This window comes from Dipodomys ordii, unplaced genomic scaffold (assembly GCF_000151885.1).
Source record: "Dipodomys ordii isolate 6190 unplaced genomic scaffold, Dord_2.0 Scaffold94, whole genome shotgun sequence".
NCBI classification, from domain to species: Eukaryota; Metazoa; Chordata; class Mammalia; order Rodentia; family Heteromyidae; genus Dipodomys; species Dipodomys ordii.
Genome location: NW_012267310.1, coordinates 9228131 through 9249456, shown reverse-complemented (window position 1 = coordinate 9249456; position 21326 = coordinate 9228131). Strand labels below are relative to the sequence as shown.

Below are 21326 nucleotides of genomic sequence, written 5' to 3'. Positions count from 1 at the left end.
GAGAAGAAAGGGAGAGAGGGAGGGAGGGAAGGAGGAGGAACTGTTTGAGGTATCTGCCATGTCCACAGAGGACAAAGACATCTTATGATAGAATCATGTAAGGCAATAACTTGGCCAGCTCCATTCCTACCCTTTTCACTCCTGGAGAAGAAGCTATTGCTAAGATGGTGGGGGTAGAGAAGGGGTTTGTGAAGTATGTCCACAGAGAGATAGAAAAGGTCACTTTCTCCTAATTCTACGCTTCTTGCTGGTAGAAGGAGTGACAATAAGCTCTAACTTTAGATACAGTTTGAGGGTTTTTTAAATCATTTTAGGGGGCTGCTGATTGTCATTATCCTCTTTGCAGGTTTTTTCCCCCACAAACTCATAGAATTATTAACTATATAGCCTTGCCTTGTAAATAGATGCAATAGTATGATTAAATTCTGGCCAATGGGTTCTTTATAACTTCCAGGTCATGAGCTTAAAAGAACTGAGTAGCTTTTTCCTTCCTGGTTGCTGGAATATGATGTAGTGGCTGAGCCATGTTGGACCATGTAGACTAGGATGACTCTATTATTGTTGTTGTTGCTACCATTAAGTAGCTGTATAAGAAGGTTTCAATTGAACATCTCAATTTATAAGTACAATGCATCTTGATTAATGTCACCACTTTCATTATTCTCCCCCATCTCTCCAAACTCCACCCATCCCCTTACTTTTCCGAGTTAGGATGAGTTCTTAGTGTGATGGAGCAAGAAGACAGAGACACATTAACTTTGGCTTACTTTGTAGAACAGAGCTGCTGCATTAGTCTGAATTTGTTATAAAATAAGGAAAATTCTCCATGCTCTTCTACATTAAGCATTCATGGATCATTTAAATTGCCTGGAGGCTACTTTGCTTGGCCTGAAACTCTGATCTTGAAGCATATTTGTACAAGATAGTCTTCAATATGTAGGGTGTGTGATAAGAGTTCGTGGCTTTTCCTTCTTATCATATACAGCTTCCCAAATGAATGGTTTCCAAAATGAATGGTTACTTCTGCTTTAATGAATAGGTAAAATTCAGCTCCAGTTTCCATGTTTCATTCTTAAACCTAGAATGAAGGGATCCTAGAAACTATTGAGGGAGAAGCTCAAATCCTTTCCATAGCAGCAATTGGATTTGGTTTGTAGATTTCCTATTTCTATACTATTCCATTCAAATCCAGTGTTGTGAGTCCTGTCAGAAATATTAGTACCAATGAGTGCTGCTTTTGCAGGCCTGAATTTGCTTTCACAAGGGCCCCCTTTAAATGTCTAAACTACAACCATCCCCTTCATTTCTCTTTGTTTGTCTCACTCCAGATAGAATAGTTACAGTTCCTACCTGAGTGATATGTAGAATCCTTTGGCATTTTTCATTTGCCTAATAATGAGATCTTTCGATTAACTTGTGTTAAAAGTAATTAGGGTGGTTTGTTTCTTGAAATCACTTTGATTGGCTGGACTAAAGCTTGGGTGACACTCCTGAAGAATTTCCTTGGAAAGGAATTATCATAAGGTCTTTTCCATATCTGTCACTGCGCTCTCTACTCATTTCTATCACAGAACTTACTGTGTTAAATTGTGATAATTAAAAACAATTCTTCCCTTACATTTCCTTCTCAGGCTAATAGCTTCCAGTGGTAAGAGCATGTGTGTTTCCTCAGTACTGAGCACACAAGAAACTGAACACACGTTTGAAGAAATGAATGAACAAGGAAAAATACAAGTGGAAAAGGAGTTACTTGTATGAGGTCTAGAAGGCTCACGTAGCACCACAGTGAAAGACAAAATTAGATGGTGACGTGAACAACAGAACGTCTATGGCTCCCACATGTAAAGCACTTCTGTAAGTGTGCAGTAAACTCTTGGTAACCTGAACCAACCAACAGGATGGAGAAGGAGCACTGTCCCAATGGGAACAGAGAGGACAAGAGTGCTGGAGGAGTGTTGGTGGATGCAAAAGTGTGTAGAGTGTTTGACATTCTGAGGGTTTTAAGAGACACCTTACACTTTGGCACTTATCCTGTCAAACCCTTCTCCAGGTTTCATTCCCGGTTTCTCTGCCTGGCGCCTCTATGGAGTAAACAGGTAAAACACCAGAGAACTACGTCCCAATTCAGGAGCTGTTCTGGGCTTGCGTCAAGTCCCGCGCTCTTGCGCAGGCGCAATAATCTTCCCTGGTAACTGGTACTGCCCATTTCCGATATGAGGGAGCGTCCGTTCAGGATAATTTATCACCTTTTCTCTGTGTGTGGGGGGGGGCGGGGGGGGGGAGAGGCGCCCTTCTGTTCCTGTGGGGGAAGCCTCGCGAGATTGCCTACAGCCGTCCCCAGCGGCGCCATATTTGTGCCTGGCGAGCGACGGCGTCCGACGGAAGCCCTGAAGCTGGAGGTTCACTTGCCAAGCTCTCACCGAGACCGGATCCAGGAAATACGAGGCGGGCCTCGGTGGGAGGGACGCATCGAGGGAGGAGGGAGTGAAGTGAAGTGAAGGGGGCGGCGGCGGCGGCGGTGGCGGCGGCGACGGCGGCTTACACCGGATCTGGGCTTCGCGCGGCGTGCACCCGAGGGGGGTCGGGCGGGGAAGCTACACCGGCCCGGACCCCCCCGCGGGAGCAGACGGCGGGCGTGAGGGCGAGGCGGCGGCCAGGGGAGCCGCGACCGCCGGGTGAGTGTCTGGGAGGAGGCCCGGCACCTGCCCGGGCCAGGGCGTCGGGTGTGCCCAGGGGTCGTTCTAGTCATCCTATGCCCAGGACGGTGGGCGTGTGCAACTGCAGGTGTCCTGGGGAGGGGGGGCTTGGCTGGGCCTCGAACTGTAGCCTCCACCAGGAACTGCGGGGCTGCAGGAGGTCTGCGCAGGGCCTGACGCGTCCGCGCGCGTCCCGGACGCCCCGAACGGCACCGGGAGGCCGAGGGGTGAGGGAGTGGCCGCGGCGCGCTGTCTGGGTGCGGGGTGCGGGGTGCGGGGTGTGGGGTGCGGGGTGTGTGAGTAGAGGGGCGCGGTGGTTTGATTGACGTTCGCTTCCAGGGCAGAGGCGATGGTGCCCTTCTTTGCGGGTTCTGAGACATTGAGAAGAGTGTACCTGTGGACAGACTTCACGCCTCAGCAAGGTGTTTTGGGATGACTAGCAGCGCTAAGGTTGACTGGGTTGAGGATGTTCACACTTGGGGAAGGGTAGTAGTAATAATAGTAATACTGGTTGTAGATGAGGTTTACAAATAATTCTTGGCAGGTGTTGAGTAACGAGGAGAAAAAAGAAACAAACAATGTCTACATTCATTTAAAGGAGATTCCATTAAAGGAGCTATAATGTCCGGGAAGGAGAATTTAGACTTAGTTCCCGTTGAAGTTCTGTAAGTTTAATACCTTGTGGTTCTGTTCCTAGAGTGTATAAAAGCGGGATTTGGGGCGTGGGCTGTGTGTTGGAGAACAAGGTGTAAAAAGCTTGAATAAAGCTCACTTTATACAAGTAAGGTGCGTTTTTAAAAAGCCATAAGTTGTACTGTTTGATATGTTAAAATATAAAGCATTTCTGTAATTACTGAAACAAATATTTCATCTCTTTAAGAAAATTCGCTACTTTGGGTCTAGACAGGACTTTTCGGTTTGGTTTGTTCTTCAGTGATATTTATCACACAATAATCTTGGCATAACTCTCCTTATGGTTTATAGAACAGGAATGAAAAGGATAAAAGAACAATTTGACCAAAGAGGTTCTGTTGCAGGCTTATTCATTTTGGAAGGCTAACTTTTTGCTTTCCCTTAGGAATGATCTGCAGTGGTACACAAGACCGTGTAAGAAATAGTTTGATCAAGAAAGGGTTTTGTGATGAGACTTTAATTAATTCAGTGTTAAATTAGAAAACATCTCATCCCCCATGGTAAGTTTTCTCCTGGTGTTTTTTATGAGCACTGGAACAATGCAAGCATCTACATATAGATGATTTTAAATCAGTGTGTGATAGGAACTTTTAGAGCTTTAGATTCTCCCTCCCCCACCCCCATTGGCTTAAAACTCAAGAGACTTAGACTTCAGCAAAGGTAAATATTAAATATGTGAGTTCCATCTTTACATCTGGTGGAAAGTAATCTATGTTCAATTACCCTGAAATTTTTTTTATGTTTATTTGACACATTCTTCTCCTTAATTATAAACCACACTGTACAGTTTGTGTTGGACTGAATTGAGCTACCATTGAATATATCCAGACACTGGGGTTGTAGGCAATGTATATTTCAATTTAATCCTTATAGTTACCCTGTGCTAAAGATAATGTCCCTGTTGCAGAGATAATGACAATAACCTCTGGTATTCCTCTGTAGTTGACATAGTTGGGGAGGTCATATACCTGGTACATTGCAGATCTAGAATTTAAACACGTGTTGTCTAGTTCTAAAGCATGTGTTCTTTTTCCACATTTTGCATACTTTTATATGCTGACTGTCACAAATTTTATGAAAATGAGAATTTGTGTGATAAGGAAACTTTATAGTTCTGTTGATCTTGAAAGTTTTCAGCATCCTTGCCTCAAGATAATCTCAAGGCTTTTTTTTTTCTTTTTAGATGTGTCCATTTTCTAGCCAGGGGTATCATTTGAGCAGATTTCTAATCTCTGTTTAAAGATTCTTAATAGTCTGTAACTGTTTCAGTAACTAAAAACGTTGCCTCATTTTAATAGTATTTAAAATTACATTGCCAAAGTAAAATATGAGCTATATAGGAATTTGACTTTGCTTAATGGGAGCTGGGAGTTATTATACACGAACACATACATCCCTGCCTTCTCCAGTACTGGATAGCTCACCCTGTTTTTCTCCTCTTTAATTCAGTACAAAGGTTTGGGGCTTAGGTCATGGTTTTCAGAAAATACAGCAGCTGCTATGAGAATCAGCAGAATCTCTTAACAGGGCTAGGAATTGCCAGACTTCAGAGATTCTAAGGCAGCATCGGAATTGTTGGTGAAGTAGCCAGGAATGTTTTTCAGAGTGAGGGTGGAGTGTCACCTTGTCTCTCAGTGGTGTCTGCTGTTGCCTTTCTGATGTGCTATTGCGCCTGCCATACTGACCCTTATCTCTGGTTAAAGAGAGAGACCTCACATCTGAGTAGAGTTCAATTGGAAGAACCCCATAGAGATCAGAGGGGAAAACCCATGATACCTAAGTGGTGTTTATGCTCCATTTGGTCGAGTTTACTTATGAAACTATCTTTGACCAGAAATTCTAGAAAAAAATGGTTATTGTGCAATTTGGAGTTTGTTGCCCCATTTTTGAAGAAGTAAATTGTTTGAGCTTTTGGTGAAATAGCTATGTCTTATAGAAAAGGAAAAAAGAATTCTTATGTTACTCAGTACATACGTCATTAACATGTGTGTCTGTGTGTAGTGTGGAATATGAGGCTGTTTTAAGTAATAACTTGGAGACCTGGCAATCTTTGGGCTGAATAGCAAGTTCTTAATTATAGTTATACTCTCAAGAAAGGGTTAAATATACTTTACTTGTGAAGGTAATTATTCATAATATTTGGGCTATTAGGGCGAAAAACTTGGACAAATGATAATGTAACTGAGTGTCTACCAAGTAAATGAAGAAGCTTTTCTGAATTGATTTTTATTGTCACTATATAAAAGACACCAGGAAATTATCTTGGATGTAGTTAGAAGTTTATTTTCGTATAGTGTGCAAAATAAATCTTAGATTATTACTTTGGCCACAGACATTTGTCTAAACGTAAAGTGGACTTGATGAACTACTTGGAACTGTCAAATGGAATCTTAAATATTTGACATTTATTATAGTTCAGTTCATTTACAGATCTGTGATTTGCTCCCCTCTCTAATATCGCACTTCCTTCCTTGCTTCAAAATCTGTATGCCTGTTTTCCTTCCTCCCTGTAGCTGTTCATGCGATGACCTGGACCCCCCCCCACCCAATTCTCAGTTGACACTGAAGTCTTTACTGGGTGAATTGTGACAAAAAGACCTCCAACACTTCCCTAAGTTCATTCCCCCTTTAAATTCCTGTGCTCTAGCAAGTCAGTGGGGAAGAGTATAGGCCTCATTCTTTCTTGTGAAGGGGAATGAGCATAACCTAAGGGAGGACTCCTCTTCTTCCCCCCTTTTTTTTTATTTTTGGTGTCTTTCTGGGGCTTGAACAAAGGGCCTGGGAACTGTCCCTGAGCTTTTGTTTCACTCAAGGCTAGAACGTTTCCACTTGAGCCACAGCTCTACTTAGGACTTTTTGGTAGGTTTTTGTTTTGTTTTGAGACAAGAGTATCACAACATTTCCTATCCATGCTGGCTTTTGATCCAACATCTTCAGATCTCAGCCTCCCAAGTAGCTGGTGTGAGTCACCAATCCCTCATACCCAGTGTTCAATTTCTACTCATCACATTTTTGTGTGTGTGCCAGTCCTGGGGCTTGAACTCAATGACTGAGTGAGGTCCCTGATGGTTTTTGCTCAAGGCTGGGGCTCTACCACTTGAGCCACTGCTCCACTTCTGGCTTTTTTGGTGCTTAATTGGAGATAAGTCTCATGGGATTTCCTGCCCAGGCTGGCTTGGAACCACAATCCTCATATCTCAGCCTCCTGAATAGATGGAATTACAGACATGAGCCAACTGCACCCTGACCTTTTCCCTCTTTTTAAGTATGAAAGAGGAACTGTTGTAGAAGCTGGTGTTGTTGGAGCAGGCCCTTTTCCTTATCCTCTTAACAGGCCCTCTACCAATCCCTCATACCCCACCTCTCCTTATGGCTGTTATCCCATCTTCCATCTTACTCTCCAAAGTAGGTCTTGCCTTCCTGCTCCAGATCTTTTCCCACCCAAGTTCTGCCTTTCCCCCCATTCATACCTTTCCTTCTGCTGTGCCATAATCTGGAAGGCTGAGGATCCTAAGGAAGCTCAAACTTCCAGTTAGGAAGGAAGATTTCTTTATTCTACTCCCAGGACACAGTGGAGCAAGGTAGGTGTTTTTATCCTAAGTTGGAATGCTAAATGTGTTTTTGCACAGAAATATTGCCCACACAAGGTTTGGCATTTTGTTATACTTCTATACCCTTATGTTTAGGCTTTTGTGGGCTGGCTTGCAGAAACCAAGATCTGAAGTTCAAATAGATGATTTAAAAAATCAACTTGTGCTCTTGAAGTGATTGGAGGTTGCCTGCTTTTCATAACAAGTAGCATAGCTTTAGCTAATGAAATTAAGTTTGCCATGTTGATCATGTGGCTCTTCTAGGAAATAAGCAGTAGGCTTTTTGGATTGTCAATGAGGAATTTTAAAAATTTAAGCAGATGTTTTGAAATAAAAATTAATGTTTACTTCACCTCAACTTAATCTTCGTTGTTAAAGAAGATCTTACAGTGCTATTGAAAGAACAAAATTTTAATTTGTCCTAAAAGGAATATCTAGTTCCCACTGTTTCCTGATGTTTTGAAATTTTTCAAAGGGTTGGCCCTCTTGTAGTTATTTTACCCTAGTTTACTTGGTGGTAAAGATGGACAATGTGTTTTACCTGAAATTTTTAAAATAAAGTTTTATTAGTCTGCTCAGTAACATTGTTAACCATTGTTTGTGGTGCTCAAACAGTTGAGAGATTTCAGAGTGATAAAAGCAAAGCTAAGTACACTTAAATGTGTTCTTCATAAATGTATTTAATCTTAGCTTAGAAATATTCCTTATAAAAGCCAGATGAGTCTTTTGGGGGGCTCCAAACCACTCTAATTAAGAAATGAGTTTGAGTATGCATCCTATATTTATTTTAAGATTATGACTTCTTTATACCGAATATGGTGGTTAAAAACATGATCTTCGGGGGTAAAATGTTCAGATGGTCTGATCTTCTGACACTAACTCCGCATTCTTGGGCAAATTGCTTAATCTCTGACCTATTTCCTCATTTTTGAAATGGGGATAATGTGGTATTTACCTCATGTGAGGATTAAATGAACCAGAAGATGATTTGTATTTAAAACTTGCATAGCAGTTGTAAAAAGTACTTCTTGATATTATTATTGACATTGTCTTGCTAATTACTGCTGTTTCTGCTTTTTACCTCCTGAGCTGCTAGCCTTTTCTGGTCTGGGAGTGGGGTAACTGTGAAAGATATATTTGCTCATTTGGTAATAATTTTTTTAAAGTAAATCTTCTTGAGAGGGATAGGGAAAATGGTATATTGACTGCTAGATCCATCCACAATTGGCCACAGTACAGGGAATCCATAGAATATTAAGCTATTTTTTTCTGGTAGCATCATTTCTATCATGTTAAGTATAAAGAATTATGGCTCTTTGATGTATGAGGAAAACTGGATTGAGTAACTGCAGTGCCTTTATTAAAATTTAATGATCTTGGCATCCATAAGGCTAAAGTCTATGTAGAAGGAGGCACAATTTTTAAATGCTCTATAAAGATTTTTTTTGTTTTCTTTTGAAATCAGCACCATTTTTCCCACAGAAAAAAAATGCTGTATATGGTGTTCACATTCCCAGACCAGCCCAACGTATCTGAATTTGAATACTGATAACACTATAAAAACTAACTTTTATGTATAACAGTGTCTCAGCAAGAACATGTACCAAGCACATCAGATATGAATGCAGTCTTGTAGACTTTATGACCCAGTGGATTCTCTTTCTGGCCCAAGTAAGAACTCCTTATACGTTGGGAAGAGCACTTTGCTATTTGGAGGAGGCTAAGGATAGGATAAATAGCCTGGTATGGTCTCTAAAATGCAGTATTTCCTTCCTGTATCTACTGCACCCAGGGTGCCCGCCTTCATATCTCTGTTCCATTATGTATGAAACTTCTCATCTGTAAATGTATTACTCTCTGTACAGGGTACTTGGAAGGATTAATACTTTCTTCTTTTTTTTTTTTGCCAGTCCTGGGGCCTGAACTCTGGGCCTGGGCACTATCCCTCAGCTCTTCAGCTCAAGGCTAGCACTCTACCACTTGAGCCACAGCACCACTTCTGGCTTTTTCTGCTTATGTGGTGCTAAGGAATCAAATCCAGGGCCTCATGCATGCAAGGCAAGCACTCTACCACTGAGCCACTTCCCCAGCCCCAGATTAATACTTTTGATCTGTGAGTACACAGGAAATACTATATATTTATGCTTTTTAATCTTTACTATTTTTCTTTGTTTTTGTGTTTGTCCTAGGGCTTGAACTCAGAACCTGGATGCTATCCTTGAGCTTTTTTTGGTTCAAGACTAGTGCTCTACCACTTTGAACCATAGCTCCACTTCTGGCTTTTTGATGGTGAATTGGCGATCACAAACTACTGAGTATATAGGATTACAGGTGTGAGCCTCTGGTACATGGCCCTTTACTATTTTTGAACCTCAAGAATACCCTTCTCTACTTGGCCATCTACCTCTGTTCTACCTTATATAGGTTGAACCTTACATGCAAAAATTTGTTACACCTTTGAGAGGATTCTTCTCTTCACTTTCCGTTGAGGGATAGTGTCTGACTTTCATTTCATTCTTCTAATTTTGAGCTTGATTTTTTTACAAGGTTGGACTAGTAGCATTTAATTAGTCCCTTCTTGTTGTACCCTCCCTTGAGGCCTTAGGCAAAAAGATATATTTTTAAGAGATACATTGGGGGCTGGGAAGGTGGCTCAGTGGTAGAGTGCTTGCCTTGCATGCATGAGGCCCTGGGTTCGATTCCTCAGCACCACATAAGCAAAAAGAAAAAGGCCGGAAGTGGTGCTGTGGCTCAAGTGGTAGAGCACTAGCCTTGAGCTGAAGAGCTGAGGGACAGTGCCCAGGCCCAGAGTTCAGGCCCCACGACCGGACCCAAAAAAAAAAAAAAAGAGATACGTTGGCTTGGCTGGCTGCTGGTGGCTCACTCACTCCTGCTAGCTACTCAGGGGCCTGAGATCTGAGGATCATGGTTCAAAGCCAGCCTGGGCAAGGAAAGTCCCTGAGACTCTTATCTCCAGTTAACCACCAGAAAACAGGAAGTTGCCCTGTGGCTCAAATGGTTAGCCTTGAGCTGAAGAGCTGAGGGACAGCACCCAGCCCCAGAATTCAGGCCCCACAACCAACAACACACAAAAAAAGAGAGAGATACATTGTTACTTGAAAGTAAATACTGATTAGACTTTTTTCAGCTATCTTGAGTTATAAATTTCCCAACTTTGGGCAGTTTTTGCCTTTTGGAATAAAATCCCTCTCCCTCCCTCCCTCCCTTCCTTCTTTCCTTTTTTTTTTTTTTTTTTGGTTGGTTATCAGGCTTGAACTCTGGACCTGGGTGCTAGCAGTCCCTGAGCTCTTCAGCTCAAGGCCAGTTCTCCTCTACCACTTGAACCACAGTGCCACTTCTGGTTTTCTGCTGGTTAATTGGAGATAAGAGTCTCATGGACATTCCTGTTTGGGCTGACTTTGAACCGCCTCCTGAGTAGCTAGGATTACAGGTGTGAGCTACCCGTGCCTGGCTACCACCTTCCATTTTTGGTGCAGGTACTAGAGAGAGCTTGAACTCAAGGCCTTCAGCTCTTGCTTGGCTTTTTCATTTAAAGCTGCTATTGTAACACTTGAGCCACACCTCTCCTTCCAGATAAGCTTTTTACTTAGTGATCATTTTAGACTCACAATAAAGTTGCAAAGATAGTACAAATATTCCATGTACTCCTCACCCCCAATCTGGTACATATATAAAAACTAAGACTATTGTTAGTGCTATCTGAACTGCAGTTTTATTGCTTTTCTCACTTAGTCCTTTTTTTCTGTTTCAAGATACAATGTTGTATTTTGGTCCTGAGTATATCTGTCTTTTTCCGTTCTTCCTTTTCTCTCTCCTTCTCCCCTCTCCCTACTCTTTCTCTCTCTTTTACCACTACAGACACTAGAACTCAGAGCCTCCGCTTGCTTGTCTTGCTTACTCCTGGCTGACATTCAATTACTTGAGCCATGCCTGCAGCCCAGGTGTTGAATAACTTTTAAGTGTTTGTATTTATATTATTGAGACCTTCAGTTCTTCACTGAGCAAATTTCCATGGTTCGAAAGCAATTTTCTGATTTATTTTCAATTTTATACAGGTCCTCAAAGGTATTTTCTGTACAGCTGGCAAGGGCAAAGATTCATTTTTTTATAGTCTAAAATAAAGGGAGAGGAAAATAGCAATTTAAAAAAATGAAGGGAGAGTCTTTTGGGGGGACTTATTTTATATACTGTTCACTTTTAGTGCATCTGGCTCCAAAATAATGTCATTCTCTTAAAAAAATTAAGCAGATTTCTTATTCTTGGATATAAAAGTAAATTGGGCCAGGTGCAGGTGGCTCATACCCATAATCTTAGCTACTCAGGAGGCTGAAACCTGAGGACTGTGGTTCAAAACCTGCCCTGGCAGGAAAGTCTTTTGAGACTCTGCTCTCAAATTAACTACCAGAAAAGTTGGAAATGGAGCCATGACCCAAGTGGTAGAGCACTAGCCTTGAGCAAAACACAGAAACAAAAATACAAACAAAAAACAATTCAAGGACAGTACTTCAGGGCCCTGAATTCAAGCCCTGGAATAGCCATCAAAAAAAAGTAAATTGGAGAATTTAATTGTTTTGGATTTATAATTATGACCAAATTAATAAATAAGTTTTAAGCTACTATAATAATTTAATGTACATTAGAACATGTATTTGTTAACATGAGCATCTAGAAAATTCTTGGTTTCAATTTGAGTTCATGATTGATTTCCAAAGTCTATTTTCTGGAATACCATATGCCATATGTGCAGGTACTGCTGTTATTGCAAATTACCATACATGTCAAAGTCATCATTTACTGTGAACAGAGAGTTATCTGCTAGGCTGCACATCATGAACTTTACTTTTAGAAAGTCTTATCTTTTCTGCCACAGAAATAACTTGGCTATTAGTCATAGATGCCAAAGAAATTACTTTTGAGTTGTTTGGATAAAAATGTTTCAGTTTAATATGGTATATATTGGTGGACCCTGCTGGAGAACAAAATCTCTTGGTAGGTGGAAATCTAGAACTTAGAAAATTGGGAAAGGCGAAAACAAACTTTACAATTTTGGTGGGGGAGGGGGGAGAGGAGGGTTAGGTGGAGGGTAGGGGGAGGATGGGATGGGAAGGGGAAATAAAGGAGGAGGCTACAATACTTGATTAGAAATGTACTCATTATCTTGCCCATGTAATTGTAACCCCTCTGTACAGTATTTTCACAATAAAAAAAAAAGAAAATTGGGACAGGTAAACATAATTAAATAACTTAAATTGTTTATACTTAGAATAAAACTATTAACTTGGACAAATTATTCAATGTCAAAACATCTTGGTTTAATTGTCAAATTAAGAAGTTTAACTAGGTACATCAATCAAATGATTAGTAATGGCTAAGATTTAAAATCCTTTTTTATTTTTTTTGCCATTCCTGGGCCTTGCACTCTGGGTCTGGGCACTGTCTCTAAGCTCCTTTTGCTCCTTTTGCTAGCACTCTACCATTTGAGTTACAGCACTACTTCCAGCTTTTTCTGTGATTTAATTGGAGGTGTCTCATGGACTTTCCTGCTGGGCTGACTTTGAACTGTGATCCTCAGATCTCAGCCTCCTGAGTAGCTAGATTACCGGTATGACCCACCAGCACTTGGCTTTAAAATCTTTCCTGTCTAACAAAAACCTACAAGGTGAAATTTCTTGTCTTACATCTTTATGAGTCAATACCTGTCTCTAAGTCTAGACTTGAGTCAAATAATTTCAAACCAAAACTGCTGTAATTTAGTTTGGCTATTTTGACATTTCTATGAATTTTTGGTAATTAGCATATTGCTTTTAAACTATTGGCTGTTTAATTTTTGTGTTTTGACCTGAGGTAGTGGATATTAAAGGTTTTGCTCTCATATTCCCTAAACAATTTTGAAAGATGTACTCCTTTACATACAAAGAACAAAAAAACCTTTACTGAACCTTAACATGCAGAAGGTACCCATTTTAATAGTGAATAACTCAAATGAATATTTTTACTCAATTTTGCTCAAAGCTAGTCACAGCACCACTTCTGGCTTTTTCTGTGGTTCTGTGGAATCAAACCCAGGGCTTCATGCATGCTAGGCAAGCACTCTAACACTAAGCCACATTCCCAGCCCCAACTCAAATGAATTTTCATCAAGTAAACACATTTGTGTACCAGCTCCCAGACCAAGAAATTAAAACATCATTTGCAACTTTGAAGTGCTGCTTATCACATTCTACCTTCAACCATTTTTCTGACTTTTTAACACCGCAGATTACAAAGTGTGTCTTTTGTAGTTTATGTAAGTGGAATCCTATTTTTTGGGCTCTTTTGAGCAAATTTAAACATGAGATGTATCTGATTTATGTCTTGCTGGAGACTATTCATTATCATTATTGTCTACTATTCCATTACGTGAATATATCACCCTGTGTGTGTGTGCGCGCGCATGCATTGTTAATATTATTGAAGTAGCTCTCAATGTTTGGAAAACATCTTTGTGGATTTGTCTAGGAAATCTTTGTGCAATTCAAGACTTTTCAGTGATTCTTCTAGTATTCAGAGGAGGAATAACAACTGGTTTGTTGAAATGTTAGCATTTAATACATTTTAAGTTTCTCAAATGTTAATATATAAACAAAACATTAATTGTATATATCTCAGAGTGTGTGTATTTGTAACTAAATCTAGGTAGAGGCTTGTGTTTTTAAAATGATTTTGGACAGAAATCATATAAATCCTTGTCTTTTTTGAATTGCGAATTTACAGGGTTTTTTTTTTTTACTATATGCTGGAAATGAGTCTGTTAGTTGCAAATATATTCTCTCATTGGGTGGTATGGTTTTACATTTTTATTTGTTTTATAAACACACATTTTAATGCAGTTGTTATTTTTTTTTATTTGTTGATAGTCCTGGCACTTGAACTAAGGGCCTGGGCACTGTCTCTGAGCTGCTTTTATCTGAAGGCTAGCTTTCTACCACTTGAGCCACAGTGCCACTTCCGACTTTTTCTGTTTATGTGGTACTGAGAAATTGAACTCAGGGCTTCATGCATGCCAGACAATCACGCTATCACTAAGTCATATTCCTAGGCTTGATATTTTATGCTTAAACTAGACATCAGACACAGTTAATACTTTTTCTGTCCCATGGTTTTACGTATATTTTTGCTCATCTAGAAGCTATATGATTTTGGCTTTCACATAGATACAACATTGAGCTGAAACTGGTGTGTGTGTGTGTGTGTGTGTGTGTGTGCGCGCGCGCGTGCATGTGTGTGGCTCATGAGGTAGAGGACAATGCTCTGTTTTTTTCTCCATATGGATAGCTAATGGTCCCAGCATGTGTCTCCGCTATTGTGAAGGATCAAATGTTCGTATGTGTTATGGTTGTGTTTCCCTACATGCTGTTTTCTTCCAGTGGCCTATTTGTCTCTTTTCCTGATACCACTTTGTCTTGTTTATCATACCTTTGTAATAAGTCTCAATAGTTAGTAGAACAAGTTCTTCTACTTTATTGTTCTTTGAGAACATCTTGGCTATCCTCAGTCCTTTACACATTTATATGAACTTCAGTATCATATCATTTTCCATATTCACATTCACAAAAAAATCTGTTGATTTGATTGGAATTGTATGGAATCTAGAAAAATTTAGGGAGAATTGACATCTTTGTAATATTATTTTCTATTTCTTTTTGTGTGTATGTGTGTGTGTGTGCTGGTCCTGGGACTTGAACTTGGGGCCTGGGCATTGCCCTTGAGCTTTTTGTTATTATTATTATTATTTTGCTCAAGGCTAGTACTCTACCACTTGAGCTATAGCTCCACTTCTGGATTTTTGGGTGTTTGATTGGAGATAAGAGTCTGATGACTCTTGGTATTTATTTTTACAATTTCTTACTGGTGTTCATCTTCTTAACTAGAAATAAAGAACATTTTTCTTTTCAAGTTGATATACTTTCATTTAATTCTTGTTTCACTGTGCTTAGTACTTTGATATAATCTTAATGGAAGTGATATTAGTGGACACCATTGTTCCTTTCTCAAAGGAAAATGTTCAGCATTTCTGCATTAAACATGATGTTTGTTTTAATATTTAGTATGCAATTAAGGAGGTTTCATTCTGTTTTTATTTTTCTAAAAACTTATATTGTGAGTGGATATTAGACTCTATCAGATGCATTTCCTAACGTTAAAATAACAATATGGTACTCCAGGCACCGATGGCTCATACCCATAATCTTAGCTACTCAAGAGGCTGAATTCTGAGGATCAAGGTTTGAAGCCAGCCCAAGCAGGAAAGTTCATGAGAGTCTTATCTCCACTTCACTGTCAAAAAACCCAGAAATGACTTTTGACATTCATACACAGTCAGACTAAAGGGGTATACCTTCAGGGAAAGAACACAAAGATGTAACTCCTCTGAATACTTAAAATAGTATCTATTGAAACAAACTCAGGAAATAGAAACATTTTTTTCTGTTGTTGTTGTTGATGATGATGGTGTTTTTGTTTTGGTTTTTTTCCTTCCTCTTCTTGGGGGGGAGGCTGTAAAAGGAGAACACCAAAAGTGTGTGTGTGTAGCGGGAGAATGAACAATTGCAATCATGCTGTGTGGAATAATCTGTGTGGAAAATGACCTAAGTAACTTGTGGGCAGGGTTAGGAGGAGGAAACTAGGGGAAAGTAAAGGAAGGATTGACATTGTTCAGAAAGAGAAATGCACTCATTACCTGACTAATGAAATGGTAACTCCTCTGTACAATACGTTAATAGTAACAATGAAATTATGTTTAAAATGCCAGAAGTGGATCTGTGGCTCAAGAAATAATGTGCCATCCTTGAGCAAAAAAAAAAAAAGCTCAGGGAGAGAGCTCAGGCCCTGAGTTCAAGCCCCATGACCGACGGACACACACACGCATGTGCATGTGTGCACACATGTACACCTACACCCGTAGTTTTGTCCTCTAATCAAAATATATTGATTAATTTCCTTTTGTTAAGTGAGCTTTGTAAGTCAGGTTAGTAAATACTACATTTTTCTATCATTTTACTTCTTAGGAATTTTGGATCTTTGTTCATGAGTGAAATTGGTCTCTAATTTTGTATCTTTGTCAGGGTACCTTATAAAATGAGTTAAGGAGTATTTTTGTTTTTTACTCTTTGAGAGAGTTCATGTTAAAATTGGTTTTATTCCATTTCATATATGATAGAATTTTGTAGTAAAGCCATGCAGGCATGTAGGCCTACAGTTTTCTTTGTGGGAAACTTACAAAATCAGTCTTTTAAGTGAATAATAGTATTTACCAGGCTTATTTGTACTTACTACTATTTTGGTAAATTATATTTCTTGAAAAAGTTTGTTTCATCTGATTTTTTAAATGTACTGTCATTAAGTACACAAAAAGTTCTAAAGATTTCTGATGCTGTAGTTAATCTACACAGATTTCCCGTGTCTCTGTAATGACCCTCTCTCTCATTTCATGATATAGTGTTATTGTTTCATTCTTTGCATTTTAATTAGATCTGCGTGCTTGTTTTGGAGTAGTAGACAAAAGTGTACATGCTGTCACTTTATTTCACATCACATCTGGAAGCACATACTTAGACAATTCAGTTGGACAACCCAGACTTTTACCTAGTGCTTTCTACTATAAATTGCTTTCAGTATGTAAATTAGTTATTTGATTAAAAGTTTCAAAATTGCAATTGTTAAAAAGTTGTCACTTCTGTCATTCTTAGTTAAAATTTGTCTCTACGAAAAATCTTTTCCTCATTTACTAGTGTCTGCTTAACCTTAGCTATCTTTGTCAGTTCTTGAGTTATTGAAGTCCTTAATTGGGAAACTGAAGACTGTTTACTTCTTCAAGATTCTTTGTATTCTGTCTCTAAGACTTATACTAAAGTAATTTTCTTTCTTCTTGGGCAAGTTAAAGTCATTCCCAAATGGTGGATTAGAGTTTCATGGGTTAGGGTGTAGGAAATATCTCCAGTCTTGAGTGAGTAGTTCTTATTCTACTGAGGAGACATAATGTAACTGAGAAAAAAGCCATGAAGAAAAGACTTTTGCTGTTAAGGTGTGGTGCTTACAAAGTCCTGTACTTCACCAGAGACTAAATCAGTCACTGTATGGAATCATTTAAATTTAAAGACCTCCAGCTCTAAAAGGGCTCCAGAACAGTTTTGTAACCAAATTAATTTTTAATGACTACTTTATCTTGGGAAGCTGCTGGGACCCCTGATGATTTGTTTCTTGCTTGCTTTCTCTGAAGCCCTAATTCCAGCAAAGCTAGTACCTCTGCCAGATGGAAGCTCTTCCCCTAGGCACTAGAGGTGACTAAGGGGAGGGAGGAGTATGGTATGGTTCAGGTACTTTCTTTTTCCATTGATTAAACAAATTTAATTCACTGAAATATCAGATAAATGACTGCTTACATTTTCATGACATTTTTTGTGGATCCTGGGGCTTGAATTCAGGGCCTGGGCACTGTCCTTAAGCTTTTTTATTCAAGGGCAATGCTCAACCACTTGAACCACAGCTCTACTTCCAGCATTTTTTGGTGTTTAATTGGAGATAACAGTCTCACAGGCTTCCTGCTGGGGCTGGCTTCAAACCACCATCCTCAAATCTCAGCCTCCTGAGTACCTAGGATTGCAGGAATGAACCAGCAGCTTCCAGTTCATCGTGACATTTTATTTATAAACTTAGATCACTTACTAACTCATTTTAATTTAAAAAAACTTTCACTGTTTAATCTTGCCTCTCTGATCTTTCATTTTTTAGGACAGTGTTTTCTGCTTTTTCTTCAAGTTTTCCATCGTGAATGATGTCGAATTGTATAAGGCATCTTAATTGAAATATTACCAGTTGAAAACATTGGAGGTAAGTAGTGTGTATCTCTTTTGAAAATGCATCTTTATTGTTACTAATATGTTTGTGTTTACATACCTCCCTCTGTATAATCTCTTCCCCTTTGTGAATTCCAAAGTAGGGATAGCTGAGTGCCTAATTACTTATAATTGTTTGGGAAACTGAATTGGGAGGGTCACTTCAGGCTGCAAGTTGAAATATTATCACAAAACAAAATTTTATAAAAAAAATTGAACAGCAGTGATTAAATATAAAAGATGTCCGTGTGATTTCATGTATTTAGATTTAGGTCTTAAATCAAGGCCCTAAGCAGTTACTATTAGCTGTGTAGTATTGAGGGGTACAAATTCTTTGAATAATTGGTCTTAGATAATTCACCAGCAAATGATTCCAAATAAAAGGGATTAATTCTGTCTAGGACCCACTGGTTAGAACTTAACTTTGGAAGAGCTTCCCTAAGTAATGCGTATTCTTTGCTAGTATGAGGTAGGAAGCCTTTTTTTCTGCCAAGGGCCTTTTGCATATTAAAACAAACCCTTCTTAGGTCACACAAAATTATCAGTATAGGCAGATGGCTGTAGGCAGCAGAGGAGAAGCACAAAAAACAGCACGTCCTGTCATATACCATATAATTTCAAGCCCTTGAGATAGACATTTCTCACACCTGAAAAGCAAAATGCACTCTTGCAATCCAGCTTTACCACCATCCCTTCCATGAAGCTTTCCTCAGCTCTTCTTTTTGTCTTTATCTTAACTATTTTTATGAAAACGTAACCCTATTCTATTCAAACTGCCTCTGTGTTTCTCTCACTTTTTAAGGGCATGCATCTTCTTTATCTCTAAGCTCAGATTTTGTTAGATGAATGTCCAGTGGATTCAGAAATATGGCCTGGTTAGAAGTTGTTAAATAAATCATTTTAAATAGTGTTTTGTGAGCTTTACCAAACGTTTCCACTACGATATTCTTACAGAACTTGAATTTTTAGGATTAGACTGAGCACCGTTTTTTTAAAAATCTTTTAGAAATATTGGGAAATTTCTATATGTATGTGTGAGAATTACATGATGCATGTAGGCTCTACTTAAGAGAAAGAAAGTCAAGAAGTCACATAGAAATTCATAGAGTTAGCCTCAGCTCTTCAGCTCAAGGCTAGTGCTCTATCTTGAGCCACAGCACCACTTCTGGCTTTTTCTGCTTATATGGTGCTGAGGAATCAAACCCAAGGCCTCATGCGTACAAGGCAAGCACTCTACTACTGAGCCACCTTCCCAGCCCCCTTTAAAATTTTTATACTCAAAGATTTCTCAAGTAACTCCACTTTATCAATTGATCAAAAAGCTTCCATCTATTTGGGAAAAAAGTAAGCAGTAGGAGCTGGGAATGTGGTTTAGTGGTAGAATGTTTGCCTAGCACGCATGAAGCTCTGGGTTGGATGCCTCAGTACCAGATAAGCAGAAAAAGCCAGAAGTGGTGCTGTGGCTCAAGTGGTAGAGTGCTAGCCTTTAGCAAAAGAGCTCAGGGACATCACTCAGGCCCTGAGTTTAAGCCCTATGACTGACAAAAACAAAACAAAACAGAAGTAAGCAGGAAATGTAAGAAGTGTTTTCTTACATAAGCTAGAACACTTCACTATATTCTAAGCTAATATTTCTCAAAGCAGCCCACAGTAAGAAATATATCTATTCACAATCTAGTGCTTATTGACCTGAATTGTGTGTTTTTCAAATGATCCAATAAATAATATAATTCAGTAATCAGTTACAGCCTAGCAATTAAAAATCACCATTAAATAATATGATGTGGAGTCTGGCACTGGTGGCTCACGCTACCAATCAGGAGGGTGAGATCTGAAGATCACAGTTTGAAGCCAGCCTGAGTAAAAAAAAAGTCTGTGATACTCTTATCTCCAATATACTACTCAGAAAAAGCAAGAAGTGACGCTTGTCTCAAGTGGTAGAGTGATAGCATTGAGCACAAAAAGGCCAAGGGACAGCACCCAGGCCCTGAGTTGAAGCCCCAGGATTGACGTGGTGTGTGTGTGTGTGTGTGTGTGTGTGTGTGTGTGTGTGTGTGTGTGTGTGTGTGTGTGTGTGTGTGTGTGTGTAATGTGGAAATGATCTGCCTCTGACATAAGCCACTAGTAGGTTGTCCTATCTTTCTTTTTAATAATCTCATTTACAATTGATCCAACAAAGGCATTAGGACAACTTAACCAGGAAAAATTACATATCCATTTATCTTAGGGTCCTATAGTTGGTCATTTATTCTGAGTATTTAGCATTATGAAGCATTTAGTCAAAGGAACATGTTTTAAAGTCACTCAAGATTTATATTGATAAAAACCTAGAGAATAAAAATGTCAGATTTTTTTCATTTCAAGTGGTGAAGGTAGTAATAGACACACATTTAAGAAGAGCAGACAGTTAACATTATAGAAAAAGCTATTATGCATGGTGGATACTACTTCTTGCTCATACTTGAAGTTCAATTTTAGATAATATTCAAGATAAAATGAGAACTTAACAAATAAGTATGGTAAAGTGCTGAAAACATAAATAGGGTATGTTATTTTAGCTCTACTGTTGTTGTAAACTGAAGTTTACTCAGGAGGTTAATTAGAACCTTGTATGAATGATAGCTCTGTTATAACCCAACACTTGGTATAAAATGATGTTAAGCTGGGCGATGGTGGCTCATGCCTGTAATCCTAGCTACTCAGGAGGCTGAGATCTGAGGATTGTGGTTCAAAACCAGCCTGGGCAGGAAAGTCTGTGCAACTCCTATCTCCAGTAAACCACCAGAAAATCAGAAGTGGCTCTGTGGCTCAAGTGTTAGAGCATTAGCCTTGAGCTGAAGAGATGAAGTACAGTGCCCAGGCCCAGAGTTCAAGCCCCGTGACCGACAACAAATAAAAAATGATGTTAATATTGACTTAACTAGGTTTACTGAAAATGCCTGAATCTCTTATGATGGAAAGAGTAAACTCATCTGTAAAATAATGATTATTAGTCTCTATATACATTGCTCTTCGAGGAACAGAAACAGTTGTGCAATAGTCAGAATTTTAAAAAAGTTATATACTGTTGTAGCTGTATAATTTAAAATTAAATATCTGCACCACAGACTCAAGATTAATCTTTTCTAAATAAAATGAGAGGTTCAGGATGGTTACTTACAAATATGTGTACCACAAAAGTCTTAATAAGCACTGGACTATGTTTTGTCTTTTTGAACTGTGGCTTTCTTCTGTGGAATAATGTAGAGTTTAATTACTATAAAAGGTATTTCTGATCTAAAAGAAAAGATGATTCAACTTGTGATGGTGTTTGGGAAAAGAGCCACTTGCTGTCAAAGTGTGGTCTAGCAGCTTATCTGCCGTTTTTTGTCATTTTCCATATTGAGTTAAGAATTTAGCAAAAGGATAAATTTTTTTATTTTGTCGGATTTCTAGACTACTGAAAAGAAGGT

At 39.1% G+C, this 21326-nt stretch overlaps 2 protein-coding genes across 2 annotated transcripts in view; one reads left to right on the top strand and one right to left on the bottom strand.

The window, feature by feature from the left end:
- Window positions 1–2416: 2416 nt before the first annotated feature.
- Window positions 2417–3076, bottom strand: LOC105993285 (vegetative cell wall protein gp1-like). Its single transcript, XM_013026487.1, has one exon. It carries the CDS (start codon window positions 3074–3076, stop codon window positions 2417–2419), a length of 660 nt encoding a protein of 219 aa, XP_012881941.1.
- Window positions 2604–21326, top strand: part of Tab3 (TGF-beta activated kinase 1/MAP3K7 binding protein 3) — a 56147-nt gene continuing 37424 nt past the window's right edge. The window contains exons 1-2 of the mRNA XM_013026526.1: window positions 2604–2675; window positions 17771–17869. The gene's annotated coding sequence lies outside the window, so the exon portion shown is untranslated. The remainder of the gene's footprint in view (window positions 2676–17770; window positions 17870–21326) is intronic.